Source organism: Malurus melanocephalus, unplaced genomic scaffold, assembly GCF_030028575.1.
Source record: "Malurus melanocephalus ecotype Western Australia unplaced genomic scaffold, MMel_1.1 scaffold_162, whole genome shotgun sequence".
NCBI lineage: Eukaryota > Metazoa > Chordata > Aves > Passeriformes > Maluridae > Malurus > Malurus melanocephalus.
The window spans coordinates 991223-1006017 of record NW_026623394.1 but is presented as its reverse complement, the minus strand read 5'-3'; the positions used below and the strand labels follow the sequence as shown (position 1 = coordinate 1006017).

Below are 14795 nucleotides of genomic sequence, written 5' to 3'. Positions count from 1 at the left end.
CAGAAATTACTTGAATAATTTTTAGACTGTGACTACCTGTAGAGAGATGTATGAGATCATCTAGCAGGAACCTTTTATTTGTCTCTCACTGAGTTTCCAAAGGATGATCAKACTTCACAGTCTACAAAGGCCCTTGTTCCAGGAAGGCTGTGATCAGACAGCTGTGTGTTTCAAAGAGATATTTTCTTAAACATCCCAGAAGGGTCAACCTCCTTGCTAGCACTCTGTGAACACACTTGTGTTTAGACCACCACACAGTTTAGACCACCACAAGAACTGGGTCTACATTGTCCAAGAAATTTAGTGACAGGCTTATTACACAAAGGGTTGTAAAGCTGATGGTACAGCTCCCTGGAACCTACAGCTTTCTGTGATAACACCCAGTGCACAGCACTGCCCTGCCATTCAGTCAGTCAATCCCTGGATGTGCATCCTGTTTGCACGCAGTCCCTCAATGWGCTCTTTGTCTCAGACAGTCCCCTGCTGAGTAACAGCAATTCCAGCTCACCTGCAGTCAGGCCTTGACCTGGCTGTACAATGGCATCCRTGCCAGACTGGATCTGCAAAGCTACTATTAGAACATTATAAGCAGATTAAGGCCTTTACTCAGCATGGAGTCAGTCTGTATTCAGCTGTAATTTCCCTGGATAGGAAGTGCAGGATTGAGGACTSTGTTGATAGCTGCCACGTGGTTGGCTTTAAGGCAGCCTTTGGCTTCCTGTGGCACACTGTGCTTTCTGCCTTTCAGACACAGGTCAGAACCAGCAGAGTTCCTTTGCTGCAAGCTGCCTCACACAGCCACAGTTTGTACAGGTCATGGACAACTTGGTTAGTGAAGACATTTCTCTGCTTTCTGTGAAGATACTTGCTACATTTATCAGAGAAGAATACGAACAGACAGAAGAGGAAAAAATGAAACAACAAGAAAAAGTAAATATTGATAAGTTTTGCTGATCCCATGTCCAAACAAAACCCAAGAAAATACCTACAGACACTTAACAAAGCCAACTGTTAATCTCATGCTGGCAGAGCTCTTCACTTGCATCCTCTATTTCTTCAGGAGACCTTTCACCCCTTTGTTTTCATACAAATGCTCCCTCCCTAGCCCTCAGCTCTAGCAGTGATGACAGACTCATCCCTAAGAGGTTGTCTGTCTGTCCTAGAGCTGGACTCAGTGAGACAACAGTTGATAGTTAATTGAGAAAGAGCCCAAAACATTCCATTCTGCTTATTCACCTTTATAATAGCCAAGAACCTCATCTGTGACCTACAGCACTGSCATGTACACAGGAGGTTAGGGATGTTTGGGGAGGATTTTAAAACAAGTGTKTTTGTGTTTTCTACATGCATGGCTGGATGTTAATATGCACAGGCTTCTTTGTGTTTAAGTCACAAGGTGCCCTTGCCATGTGTTGAAAAAAAATATGCCCCTTCCTCATGCCCAGCATCAGGGTGCCTCGTATCACTTCAGATCTGTTTTGTGGTGCCTTTCTCTTGCTATGTTTTCCCTCGGACCTCTTTCTGATTTCCCTCTGTGCTGCTGACCTAATTTGCATGAGATATTGGATCTGACGGCTCCACAGTCCTCACTGAACGCAGCACACACTGCCAGTACTTTGGCCTTTGAGAGAATTCCACTCCAGCCAGTTATCCCTCTGTGCTGGGTTTAGAGGACAAAYGGTAACATGTATTTGCTTGGAGCCCACACACTTCAGGAAAGGACAGGAAAATAACAATGTACGGAAATACAAACTGTCACATCTCAGGGTGTCACTGACAGGGCTGTGGTTAGTTCTTACTGGGAACACATTTGTGTTCTGGAAAACTTGCAGTGAGTTACCTGAGCTGACCTCACCTTAAATCCAGCTTAGACTTCATTTGTTCACTATGAAATAACTCTCTGCTGTGCTTGGAAACAAAACTGTCACCTTTGTTTAGTGTTTCTAAGTATCTCCCGATTTACTGATACATCTCCAGGTTTGAGCYATGTCTATTCAGATTTGTTCTGGCTCATAGGAATAATGTGATTGGCACACTGGTGTAGTGTGTCCACACTTGTGTAATGTCCAGCATCAGTGTCCAGGAGTCACCAAACACCAACTGTTCCTCTGTTGCAGATTCACCACATATCTCTCATGGCCCAAAGGAAACAACTTTTGGAGGCACTTTTTGACAAGTGGGACAGCACTGCATGTGGGTCTCTGGACCTGGAAGAGATGGTTGCTGTTCTGAGCACATTTGAGGGAGGCATGGAAAGAGAGGCTGTGATGAAGGGTAAGGAGAGACATCTCTGCTCTGTGGGAACAGCACAGGAGGCTTTCARCCATTCAGTGACAGGGCTAATGAGGCTGTTGCAAGCACTGGTTTGGTTTTGCAAGCAATCATGAGCATACATAGAATGAGTGTAAAATGGAAAGGAACAGTTACCCAGACCTACTTGGAGACCTACTTGTTAATGCATTGCTCCATCCTCTCCTCCTGTGCAGGATTCCCAGGCAGAGAAGCAGTCCAATGTTTTCATGACACTGGGAAGTGTTGAAAAGTTATTTCAGCTGTAACATGCARTGTATACATGTGATATGGCAGTGAAAAAAACACACATAAAGCCTGAGGACACGTTTGCACTTTTAGTTTAGTCCATCTGTGTTATCCAGTTATTTTTAATAGATACATTTTACTGTGCTTCCTGCAGGAATGTACCTCACAGGAGAGAACAGCTTTCCTTATGGGTCTCAAATAGCCTGTAGTTATCCACGCTGTCGCACAGCTCTCATGAATTACACAGTAACTCCCAGTCTCACTTCTCTGTTGGTTTATTTCACTGAATAAACTTAGCAAATTTGGTTCTTGATAGAATAGACTGGGGTCCAGCAGAAGTGCTRCAGGTTCACCTGAACCTGTCTGGCAGCCTCATGCATATTAACATAAGGTGCTCTGAAACACTGTATTAGCAATTAAGAACATGTCTGCATGTGTGCTTGGGTGGAGAGGACTGCTTTTTTTCATCTCCATGCTGGCCTTCATGCTCCTTGTTTTGCTGCAAATCACTAAAAATGGCTCACTTTGGCAGCCACCAAAATCTCTTTATCCTTTAGTTCACTGGAGGCAGCTGGTGGGGTGGGAGCACACCAGCATGTCACACTTAATCACCTCCAGACTGTCCAGCCAGGAGAAACTGGCAGTTTACTGCTCTCTTGTATTCAAAACATGCCAGAATATACCATGGAAATATGGAAGGACACAGGCCCTTCCATGAAGGGCTCATAAACTAAAGGACAAATAAATAGAAAGGGAGCATAGTAAAATCAATACCACCTACCAGCCACATAAAACCGTTTCTAGCAGCCTCAACCTCATCTCTCAAGGACGTGGAACAAGCAGGTTTGGGGGAAGGGTTCACAGACATTGCACCTCTCCTGGGTGGAAACACTGAGTAAAAAGTGAGTAGAATTATTTGATTTTCCTTGCAAGGGAAAAGGGTTACATTAGATATTATGGGGAAAATAATTCATTATGCTGTCTCAGWAGTGAAGGAAGTGATCATACCACATTCAATTTCATGTGTATTTCTTTCTTCATCCCTTTCTTCAAAGAGAGGAGAAGAGGTGAAAATACAAACATTTTATATGATCAAAAATTTCTCCATCCTAGTCCTGTCAGAAAATCAGGAATTTAATTAGAATAYTGAATGTTCCTTCGATGATGCACTGGATAAGACAACATTTACAGTCAGCTCCACCACGATTGGGGCAATTTAGTACTTGCTACTTAAAATCAATGATAATGAGAATAGAATGATTTGGACTGGAWRRRACCTGTAAAGGTCAYCTAGTCCAATCYCCTGCCATGAGCACGGACATCTTCAGGTCCAAGAGGATTTGAMAACAGGATGCAGAAAAAATGATGGAAGTATCAGTCACAGATCCCGTGAACGCCGGGCTCCCGGAGCCAGGCAGCCGCCTCCACGTTCCTCAGGCTGTGCAAGAGCACCCCCGTGAGCCCAGAGCCGGGGCTGGGCTGGGACAGCTCTCACAGCCCGCATGAGGAGTTAACCAGCACCTGGAGAGAAACCACGGCTGTGCGGGGCTCTTTCTYATAGGAGGGAAGGCAGGCATCTGGAGGAAAGGGTGCATCCAGCCTGGAAACTGGAGATTACCTCCACTGTGACCWCTTCCATTTAGGAGAGATAGCTGAAAGAAACCTGCTATGATGGACTGGATGGACTCCATCAAAAGCCAGTTTAGGTCTTAATTCATATTTTGCAAAACTGATTAATCAACTAGATTTTCCTGTCTTATTTTCTATTTTATTCTACTAGCAAAGGAACACCTTTGCTCCCGATACCCACAGCTCAGTAAAGTGGGGAAGCTCTCTCCAAAGACGTTCCAGACTTTCCTTGAGTTAATTGCTTCTGAGTTCCCTGGCGATGATGATGAAAATATTGATGACTTGGTGACATTCCTGACTACAAGGGTGGAACAAAGTGGCATGGAGAGCTTGGAAAGCTCAGCCAGAAAGAAATGGCTGCAKGATATCCAGCAAGCAGCAGAGACCAGCAGAATGAACATGGATCCAGTGTACAAAGCAGTGTTTAAGGCCCTYTCCCAGGTAGGCATCCTTGCTCTGCCAGTACAGAATGAATCTCATGGACACTTCTGTCTCTTATGGAGGAGTTGACTCAGATCCATTGTTGTMGTTTTGGAGCTTCTGAAGTGAAGCTCAGCAGAGTCAGTTTGGGACAAAGATGGTTAATTTGTAGTGGAAATAATTTCGTTTTTAACTTGCAGCTGCAACTTTAGCTGTTTGTCCTCACCAATGAAGCCCTCCTCAAAGCCAAATTTCTGTCAGGGTAGATGCAGTGTTCTTACAATATTGTCTGAGTTTGTAAATGTGGCAACTCTGGCACTTGTTTGTCCTTTTTGTTAAGGGAATCTCCTTTTGGAGGAGAAATCCATAAGACATATTTAGGCACAGATTATAGTTAGGGATTATTTTTCTATTTAATTTTTCTATTTAAATTCCTTGCTATTAGCAACAGGARAGGAAAATCAGTTTTCCTTGCCAATTAAAATATCAAGTGTTTGTGCTTGTCACAGAGTGCACTGGACAGACACAGCCACATCATGAGGTTGCTGACACAGAAAGTCAGTGACCCAGAGCAGCATCTCAGCAAAAATGAGACAAGTGCTAATTCCATGAAATAAGTGCCAGTGGCTAATATACAGACTGTAATGGGATACATTTGGTTTCTAGGACGTGGAATTCCATGGGGATAACAAGAAGATTGGTGCATATATTGCCCTTCTGGAAGAGAACCAGCTCTCCCCAGAGCAGGAAAATGCTCTCCTGCGTTACGTGGCCTGTACCCCAGAYGATGCTCCCTATGTCCTAAACCAGGTACTGCACAGAGACATGAAAGGAGTAAGGTAAGAAAAGCTGCAAATTATTGTTCCTTTTCCTCAAAACTGTTTAGAATGCACAGGGCAGCATTCAGGATGCACCAGAAACTGAGGCTGACAGAGTAGTCCGGAGAGGAAATCTCCTAAGAGACTGTCATGGAGTGATCCAATATCCTATATGTGGCCTTATACTCCTCATGGTCTGCTTAGAACTGCTCTGTTTGGGATTTCCTTGGGGAGATTAGCTCACAGTCTAATAAATCTCATCCTTCAGCAAATGTCTGTGGCATCGGGCCTATGTTTTCTTCTTTAAAAATTAATTCCCTTACACCAGTTTATATCCACAGGATATTTTTGAGAACAATGCCTTTCCTTCTCTAGTGTTTATGCTATAAACAGCTTTCATGCTTCTTCACTTGTCATTTCCAAAACCCAGACACATTTGTCTCTTCAAACATTGCTGCTTCTAACCTATTAAATRTAACTGCTGCTTGCTTCTGTATTCCTTTTCATTCCATTCATTAGCTGATGTTTTTAAAATGTCCTAAGGATGAAAAGTGCCTATTTATTACCACTGCCTTTGGGATGCAAGTGGTAAATGTGGTGTTRCTGAGCGTGGTTGGGGTTTGCAGTTCACACCTCCCTTCTCTGATGMCAAAAAACAGGGAGAGATCAAAGCTGCAGTATTTATTGTTTCACTAAAGGTTTTCTGCTCCTCCTGACAAACCTCCTCATGAGTTTGTATTTCAGCTTTGCAGCCATTGACCAGGGAAAGCCAATCTATGTTCCAAGTGTTCAGCTCCATGGAAACATTCACTTCTGGAACTCCGACCGCCCTGAGGAGGAGAGGAAAGGTTCATTCCTGGTGCTGCCCCTGCACGATGCTCGTTGGAGAGTTTTTGGAATTCTAGGGCTTGATACTCTTTGGGACCCCTCTGAGACATCCATCTTCCTGACTCATGAGATCCTTTTCTATGAGGTGGGCAATATCAGAAAGGAGTTTGTTAGTCCAGTCTGCAAAAGATTTGTGAATTTTACATATTAGGTCTGAGTAAACATAAGATATACAAATTTAAAAAATATCTGTGGGTCCCTTTCTGCACTATGTGGTGAAATTGGTGCAAGCAGAGCACCTTATCATTATTTGCTGATTAACATCTTATCTGAAATTGATTATGAGGTATCACTTAATCAATAATTTATTTATTCTTCTCCTGACTAGGAAGTTAATTGACTTTTTGTGCAAAGACCAAAGATAGCAGCTTTTATTTCCTGAAGCTCTCAATCTCATATTTGTGTTCATTTCTATAAAATGACATAAAACCTTACTTTTTACGTGTTGGAATAATTGTAAGYGACAGCCGTCCGCATTTCTTTGGGATGCTCTTTGGGATCAGCCTCACTGTGGATGCACCATCTGGGCAGCAGGGAGCGCAGCAAACCAACCTTACCAGACTGCTTGGCTATTCCCATAAAAATCAGCTCTGTCTGGTTAAGGAATTGGCAGTGACGGGGTACTCAGTACTTCAGAGCCTTATTTGATAAGGGACATTTCACAGTCCCTTTTCTGGTTTACAAATTCTGATTAAAGCAATTCGTTACAACATGAACATTGTCCCAGCTTTTTTCTCCCAAATCTTGTGGAATTGTCTGGCTCACTTAAAGGATTCTGTTTTCACAGGGAGTTTGCCGTGCATTCAGCAGAGCCTACCACCACATCTGCATGCAGGAAAATGTCCTAAAAGTGGCTGTCACGGCTCTGGACTGGTTGCATCCCAGAGCACCCAACATCAACACTGTCACAATGTATCTGGTGGCACCTGACAAAGACAAGGTACTGCAGAGAAAAGGTCTGTAATCATTAGGGGCTGAAAGGCTGCTTTAGAGAGGACGTGCCATCTCCAGCTGCCTGTTTTCCCAGTGGTTTTATTAYTAAAACTGAAGCCTGCACAAGATTCTGTGTCTGCCCGTGCAAAGGTAGAGAGGGAAGATTCCCTCTGTAAAGGAGATCTTTCTTCATTCTTTTCATCCTCCCAWGTAAAGGAATTCAAGAGCACCGCTAGTATTACCCTTTCTCAATAGGAAAGGAGAATATTCTCCAACTTCAGTGCTCACTGCTGCATAGCAACCAATAGAGCAAAACCCCACACCCATCCATCAATCCATGGCTTTGCTGTCTGGGACTTCCACAAAGGGAAATGCTTCTCTTTGGAGATTCTCTGCATGTCAAAATTAGGGTATTTTATGAGGACAAGAGAATGTTCCAGCTAATATATTAGCTCTTTGTTCTSAACTTATGTCAGCAGCCAAGACGTAAATACAGCCCAGGAAGTGACTGGTTCYCAATTAGCCAGCTTGTAAAGGCAGCCCTGTGCCATGCAGGTCATATTCCAGTTGTTCAGCAGGCACTCGGGCCCTGGGAAGCTTGTCACTTCATGTAGCAGCAAGTTAAGAAGATGAAAAGTGTATGCATACTTAGGACTGATCCTGWGTCATCCCAAAGTCTATATGGCATCTGCTGCAGCCATAATTCAGCTGCTTCCTCTGATAAGCATGGTTTGTGTTGGCAGTGTTCCGTTGTCATTCCAGGCTCGGCACTGTTCCCTTGTTAGCTGCCTGATAGCCAGGTCACTCGCTCCCCTCTGTGCTTTTCATGTGTCAAGGCACGCTGACACAAACATGACATGAGAAAGGACTGCAAGAGGATGGGAAAAAGAATGGAAATCTTTAGGCCTGTGGGTGTTCCTCAGCGTGGAGCCTGGGGTGGATTAAATAGTCTGCTGAGGGAGGTCCAGGGCACATTCTTCATGTATCTCTGGGAATAAAACAAAGCATTGTTGGGAGATGTCTTTAAACCATCCCATTGCTCTTGAATGTCCGTAGGAGTTTCCTAAAAGAAAGAAACCATTTCTGCCCTCTCCGAGCATGAAAATATCTGTTCCTTTCTCAGATGCCACTAAACCTCTCTTTTCTCTCTGGCAGAACTATGGTCTATGCAAGATGATCACTACAGATAACACAGGACAAAAGGAAATCCACAGCTCTCCTGTTGTCCTCCTCAGAGAGGAAAACCTCCTCAGGTAGGCTCCAGCACCTGCAATGGAACTGGTCCCCTCTGCTCCCCAACTCAGCCTGCATCAGGCTGACCCACATGAAGCTCCTGAAAGTGCCAGCCTGAGATAGTGTCTGGCTGCCACTCTCACTATCAAGGCTTCTGATGCACGTGCACATGGCACTGAACTATGAAGGGGTGAGGAGTATTTTCTCTTTGACTTTAGGCTGCAAAAACTTCTGACTTAATGCTTACTAGCTGAGCTGCCAAGGTTTGCAGGATTACGGGCTAGACTGAATCATTTTGCTCTTTAGAATAATCTGTATTTTTTCCTGGCCATATTAGTCTCATTTCCTTCAATTCTCTGTTTTTTTCCACTGCCAAGATCCTTGCAGACTTGTCTTTTAAGCATATCATCCTTGTTGTCAAAGTTGCTTGAACAGCCATTTGCTGTTCCAGCAGCTATTTTTACTTTTTATAAAACACTCTAGAACAAATGTCAATGCAGTTAGAAACAGCAAACTGCTTTTAAAGCAGRATTTGTAAAATTCTCATGATTTTCAGCAATCACCTTGGCTAAGCAATATTGTGTTCCCAATGCAATTTTTTCCTTTGTGTACATGCCTTGAATGATACTCAGTATCATTTAAGATTTCAGTTCAAGATTTCAGTTCAAGGAAACAAACTATGATTTAGTAATGTAATGCCTTTATTTCAACAACAAGAGATGAATGGCATCTTACTTAAATATGCTGAGTAAATCACCARAACAAACCAGCATGATAATGCCTARCACATTTCATTTCAGAGATGACCTGTTCAAGTGCGCAGACAGTTCAGAGGTCACACTCCTGTCTGTCTATGGAGAACACCACATTGCAGTACCTCTCCATGACCTATCAAGACAAACTCTTGGCATACTTGATATCAGCATTGGACAGAACAAGAAATTATCACCTCAGGAACAGAAAGACCTGCAAAAAATGCTAAAGATGACCCAAGCTGCCTGCACAGAGGTCCTGAAGAGGTCTCTAGAGGAAACAGAACCAACATATGTGYTAGGTATTGTGGATACAGATGTAAGATAGCTTTTTGGGGTGAAATTAGGAATCTTAGTAAAACGGTAATTTAAGTATCCTTCCTACAGATGGAAAGAGAAATACAAATTCTTGGTATACARAAACTACCCCTGAGCAGGTCTCAGTGCTTAGCAGAGTAGAGTTAAACAGAATGATTGGGTTTTAAATATGGCTCACAGGGGACTGTGTGCTGAAATCCAAAGTGTGAAGCAGGCACCTTGTTGCCCTCAGGAATCTAGCACATACACTGTCAGTCAATAATGTAAATCTTGAGGAGCAGATGTTTCTGAGCAGCTTCTTGAGAGGTTTSTTTTTGACTGCAGAGGCAGAACACATGGCAAATGTGAAGCACGCAGGGATTCTGTTCCACCGGTTCATGCTGCAGGAGCTGCGTGAGTGTATCCGGAAACTCAATGCTGAGAGCTTTGCTGGAATAAARAGCTATGTAGTACCCCCAGCTCTGGTGCATGATGTAGTTAAGGCTGTGCTGCTGCTTTTGCATCCAGACTGGGAGGGCTCAGAAGAYATTGAGAGCTGGAGTGAGTGTAAACTGGTGAGAATTCAGATTCTTGAGAGTTTATTTTCTATTCTTCCTCCTCCAAGAAGATACAGTTGAATTTACCATGGGGGAAATGGCAATGAAATAATTCATTACATATAGATTTCCTATGTACTTCTCAGCCATCTTTCATTCTGTAAGCTTTTCACAAACACCCTAATCTTTTTGTTCTCTGCWTTGCAGAAACTTGATGACAATTTGATTCAGGACATTTATTGCTTTGATCCAACTGCTTCGTCTGTGCAAGTTAAAACAGAGCTGCTGCTGCACCTTATCACTGGTAAATATCATAAACTCATTRTGAGGTTACCAGGCACGGCTCAACAATGAAACCGTGTCAATGGCAACATTCAGCTGAGTACTTTTAAGGGCCTTACTTTAGATATTAACTTTGATTTTACAGTAGATTAAACAACAGATAAAGGGTCCTAAATATCTGCAGCCTCTTTTGGTCAATAGAAGTCAACCTGTTAAATTTAGACTCAAAATTCACTGCCTTCAGGAAAGGGGAGCAGATCACCTTTGAAACTTTCCAGAACAAGTGATCTCATTGTAAATCTCCTGATAAGCATGAAGAATGAGGGTTCTTTTGGCAAATAATTTGTAAAGACTTTTGAATGATGGTTCTTTTGGCAAGCCAATCTACTTCAGACCTCTGTGCCCTGCCCTAGGGACTGACCCAGCTCCAAACAGGAACACACAGGGTGAACCCTCCTCTTTGTAAACACCATCTGCCAAGTGCTTAATGTACTCATGAGCCATAGACAGGAGCTGTTTTTCAGTCTGTCTTTCTCTCCTTTAATGAACAAGGGCTTTTTTTTTTGGTGCCAGAGCAGTCAAGAGGCTGTTATTATTATTTGCAATATCTCTGCAAGAGAAATTACTTGTTCTTGTTGAGATCTCTCTCTTCATGATCTAATACCAGTCTGAGAGGCCTGTTATAAACCAAACGTGGACAAGTTATTACTTTAGCTGGGGATATTTATCAACAGTACCCTGCCTGCTGATAAACACTTGAGGCACTCGTAGTTCCTTTTCATGTGTTCTCCTCATATATATTAAACTAATTCTCTGGAAAGAACAAAGCAGGCCTAGAAAACCCAGTTTTCCTACAGTTAGGGAYGCAGGTATAATTAGATTAAGAAAATGTAGCTTTGCAAGCTGCTGGTAGCCTAGAAAAGGTTGGTTTCCTAGGATGGAACCTTTTCTGAGAGGGCTGTGGAGGTATAACTCACAGTTACGGGAAATCCTTTAAAATGAACATCAGGTAATGTACATATGTTCCATATATGTGTGCTGCAATATAGAATAGAGCACAAAACAACCTGTACTCTAAGGACAGAGCAACTTTTACGGTATGATTTTGTAGTGACTTTTAATAGCACTTAGTTAAAGCTTTGAAGGATATTACTCTTAAAACAAACTTGAGGCTTGGATTAAAAAAAGTACTTTTCTCATTGCATTTTTTATTATCAAATATTTAATATTAGAATATAGGAGAGCACTTTGTACAACAGGGCACCCACAACAAAACAAGATAAATTATAATAGAAAGTCAGCACTTGACAGGTCACTGTCACAATATAGCTGTGTGTTTTCCAAATCATCAACATTCCTGGAATTATTGGACTCAGAGAATACTCTGATGAGGGGATTATCTTCTGTTCTTGTGGCAACACTGCTCATGGTTTTGACTGCCCTGTTGTATTTACAGGTGGTTTTTTTTTTGTTGTTTTTTTTTGTTGTTCCAGGTGTCCCTCGAGCAGCAGTGTGGCAGCAGGATTCTGCTCCAGCCACGTACCTGCACCAGTGGCTTCACACCTGCCTGGCGCTCGCAGAGATCACAAAGAGCTTTCGTCCTTAGCCCCTTTTGGCAACCAGTTCTAGTGTGCCTCCAATTAAATCCCTTAATTTCTCATCTAACCCTAGTGATTCTGGCGTTTCACATCTTTTATTAAATTAGCTGTTAGTTTCTATTTTTTATGCATAGCCACTAGTATTTGTTGTTAAGATAGCTGAAGTCTGTTAGGGATTATTAGACAGGGAGTCTGCTAAGGATTATCAAGAAAAAGCAATAGAAACATTAAAAGTAAGAATTTTGCCAGTGTAGCTACTGAATTTGAAAAGCCTAAATTAAGTTTTGGGGATTTTAAAATTAATTCTGATGGGGAAAAGAGAGGCAAGGTTATCTTTATGGCCCTGAAGTTACAATGCTTATAAATGATACAGCAAAAAATTTCAAGGTTCAGTCTCCTTAAGTGACTTTTTAGGAATAATTTTAAATAAAGGTTGTTAATCAGCATTTTGTAACRTTCTTCTGAACACACTGCAGAAAAGCCCAACGCTATTCATATAATACAAAAAGCTTTCTTATTGGGATAAATCTTGAGATTACAGCAACTGCACCGTCTGTAGCGAGATTTCATCTTTCCAATAACGGCCCTTTTGGCAGAATCACTCTTTTAATAACGTTTTGGGAAATTAAACTCTTCTTTCAATCTTCAGCGAGTAACAAGCGACAGGTCGGTGATGGCTTGAGGGGGGACACTGTGGCTCTCAGCGCAGCTCAGGGAGCGGGGGCCGCCGGTGGCACCGGGAGAGTCTCAGTGGCTTTTCCCCCTCAGGACCTTCCCCGCCATTGCCCTGAGGCGCCCCCGGCTCCCCCCGCCGCTCCCCTCAGGGAGCGCCCGCCATTGCCCTTCCCCGATCAGCACTTTCGCCCCTCGACAACGAGTCGTTAAAAAAAAAAAATTCTCGGCCGCCTCCAGCCGCCTCCGCCCGCTCTCCTCTTCTCTCCCGGAGCGGAACCGCGGCACGGTGCCACGGGGGTCTCCGGGGCGGGCGGGAATATGTGTGGGGAGGATTCGGCCGCGAGGAATCTGCGGCCGCAGAACGGCAGCGGCTGCGCGGGGCAGGCGGCCGGACAAGATGGCGGCGCTGGGGAAGCAGTGAGTGCTGGAGGGGCCGGGACGGGCGGGCCCCGCCGGGGCAAAAGGGTAGCGGTCGGGGGGCACTTGGGGCCGGCGCTGAGGGCGGGGGCGAGCGCTGGAAAAACCCTTGCCCAGGGACTCGCTTGTCACAGGTGTCCRCCGCACGGCCTCGCTGTGTTGGTCTGAATTTCAAACTGTGTTTAATAAAACCAAACAGAACTCAAAACAGCGGGCAAGCGCTTAAGGGTRCGGCGGCTTTGCCCGGGGGTGTTTTTCACTCTTAGGGAGGAGAATTTCCTCAGTGTTCCCTCAGTCTGAGCCACGTCTCCCATCCTTAAGCACCGGCCCCAGCTCCTGCTCGGCCTCCGCAGGCGGCTCAGGCGGAGCTGAGGGGCGGGTTCGGGGCTCACGGAAACAAACTGCGGTCACAGGGATCGTGTGGTGCCCCCAGAATGGTGGGGTGTTCCAGTTCAGCCATACGCGCTGTATCCAACTATTGACTTTGATGCTTGAAAAAATAAAGTTTTATTTCTAAACCTTTATAGACTGGTGTCTGTAGAGCAGGTATTTGTTTATTGCAGCGCTAGAGGTGAGGGGGATTTTTCTTTTTAACTCACCTGCTTTTGTTTCAAATTGGCACATATTTATACAGTAAGTATGGTGTAACATGAACATTGTCACTGTCCCCCATGCGCTCACTATACACCCACCACTATACATGCGCACGGAAATACATGATATTATAGTTTTACAAGTGCGCATGTGTTATTTTCAATTCGGTGGTCGTGGGGGTCTCCCTCTAATGAGATACCATCCTCTTCATCATAGTGGACTTTTAACTTTTGTCTTCAGGGCATGCGCAGTTGTGATGTTTATGTTTTTTTTTTCTAGTCCTCCAAATCGTCATTTTTAATTATTTTGCTGATTGTCTCGTGCTTTTGCCAAGTTCTCATTAGTGCTTGCTACTGTTTTTGTTATAGTATCTACTTGTCTACTTTCTTCAGAACTTTTTTGATTTATGCTTCTTGGTGATTTCACTTACCTATATACTAATTTAGTTGGTTAGATTACATGTATCTGATATACTATATGTTGCTAATACACTAAAAAAACTTATAGCAATATATATATAAAGCTATCATTGATAATATATTGAGAATGATTTCACTGTATTATAATCATATGTAAAAAGTTATTACATTCTTATATTGATAACATAGAAAAAGGCTATAGAAAGTTTTCAATTAGTAGGCTTCATAAGCACCTTGCCACTTTGATATAAATCATATGTGTCAACTTAGTGATAGTTGCAGGAAAACGCAGGTGAGCAAGAAATCCTCTATTTAGAGGTTGCTCAGTACAAGGAAGTGGGTTTAGCACAGATATGGACTTTGTCAGCAGAAAAGTTGTCTGTGCGTGGTTAATCAATCTCTGCTTGACATAATTTGACTGTAAATCTTGTCCTTTGCCATGGCACTTGAAGTTTACATCACCAGCAAAACAGGTAAAATTACTGCACTGCAAACGTAGCCACGGAATAGTGSCTGGTATATACTAAGACCCTTAGGTTAAACAGTAATTTCTTACTTCTCTGAGAGAAAAAACAAAATCACTTGGAGAGCTCTGGGCTAAAGGGTTTTGTGTCCGAATTTAGGACAATCGTTGTACCCAGAAACTTTGCATGGTAAAACACAGCAGCAGCTCTGGGAGAAGCTGGCAGGTGTGCTCTGCTGCAAAGGCTGCTCACACGTAACTTTGATACATGATGTTCATGTT

General features: G+C 43.3%; 2 protein-coding genes across 2 annotated transcripts in view; both read left to right on the top strand.

The window, feature by feature from the left end:
• Window positions 1–12112, top strand: part of EFCAB5 (EF-hand calcium binding domain 5) — a 28348-nt gene extending 16236 nt beyond the window's left edge. Inside the window, exons 8-18 of the mRNA XM_057372055.1 lie at window positions 749–930; window positions 2118–2274; window positions 4319–4608; window positions 5254–5426; window positions 6150–6378; window positions 7081–7233; window positions 8382–8479; window positions 9260–9513; window positions 9854–10083; window positions 10273–10369; window positions 11841–12112. Of these exons, the coding sequence (XP_057228038.1) occupies window positions 749–930; window positions 2118–2274; window positions 4319–4608; window positions 5254–5426; window positions 6150–6378; window positions 7081–7233; window positions 8382–8479; window positions 9260–9513; window positions 9854–10083; window positions 10273–10369; window positions 11841–11953 (1976 nt within the window). The 3' untranslated portion in view covers window positions 11954–12112. The remainder of the gene's footprint in view (window positions 1–748; window positions 931–2117; window positions 2275–4318; window positions 4609–5253; window positions 5427–6149; window positions 6379–7080; window positions 7234–8381; window positions 8480–9259; window positions 9514–9853; window positions 10084–10272; window positions 10370–11840) is intronic.
• Window positions 12113–12965: 853 nt separating this feature from the next.
• Window positions 12966–14795, top strand: part of NSRP1 (nuclear speckle splicing regulatory protein 1) — a 12572-nt gene continuing 10742 nt past the window's right edge. Inside the window, exon 1 of the mRNA XM_057371981.1 lies at window positions 12966–13037. Coding sequence (XP_057227964.1) covers window positions 13018–13037 — 20 coding nt within the window. The 5' untranslated portion in view covers window positions 12966–13017. The remainder of the gene's footprint in view (window positions 13038–14795) is intronic.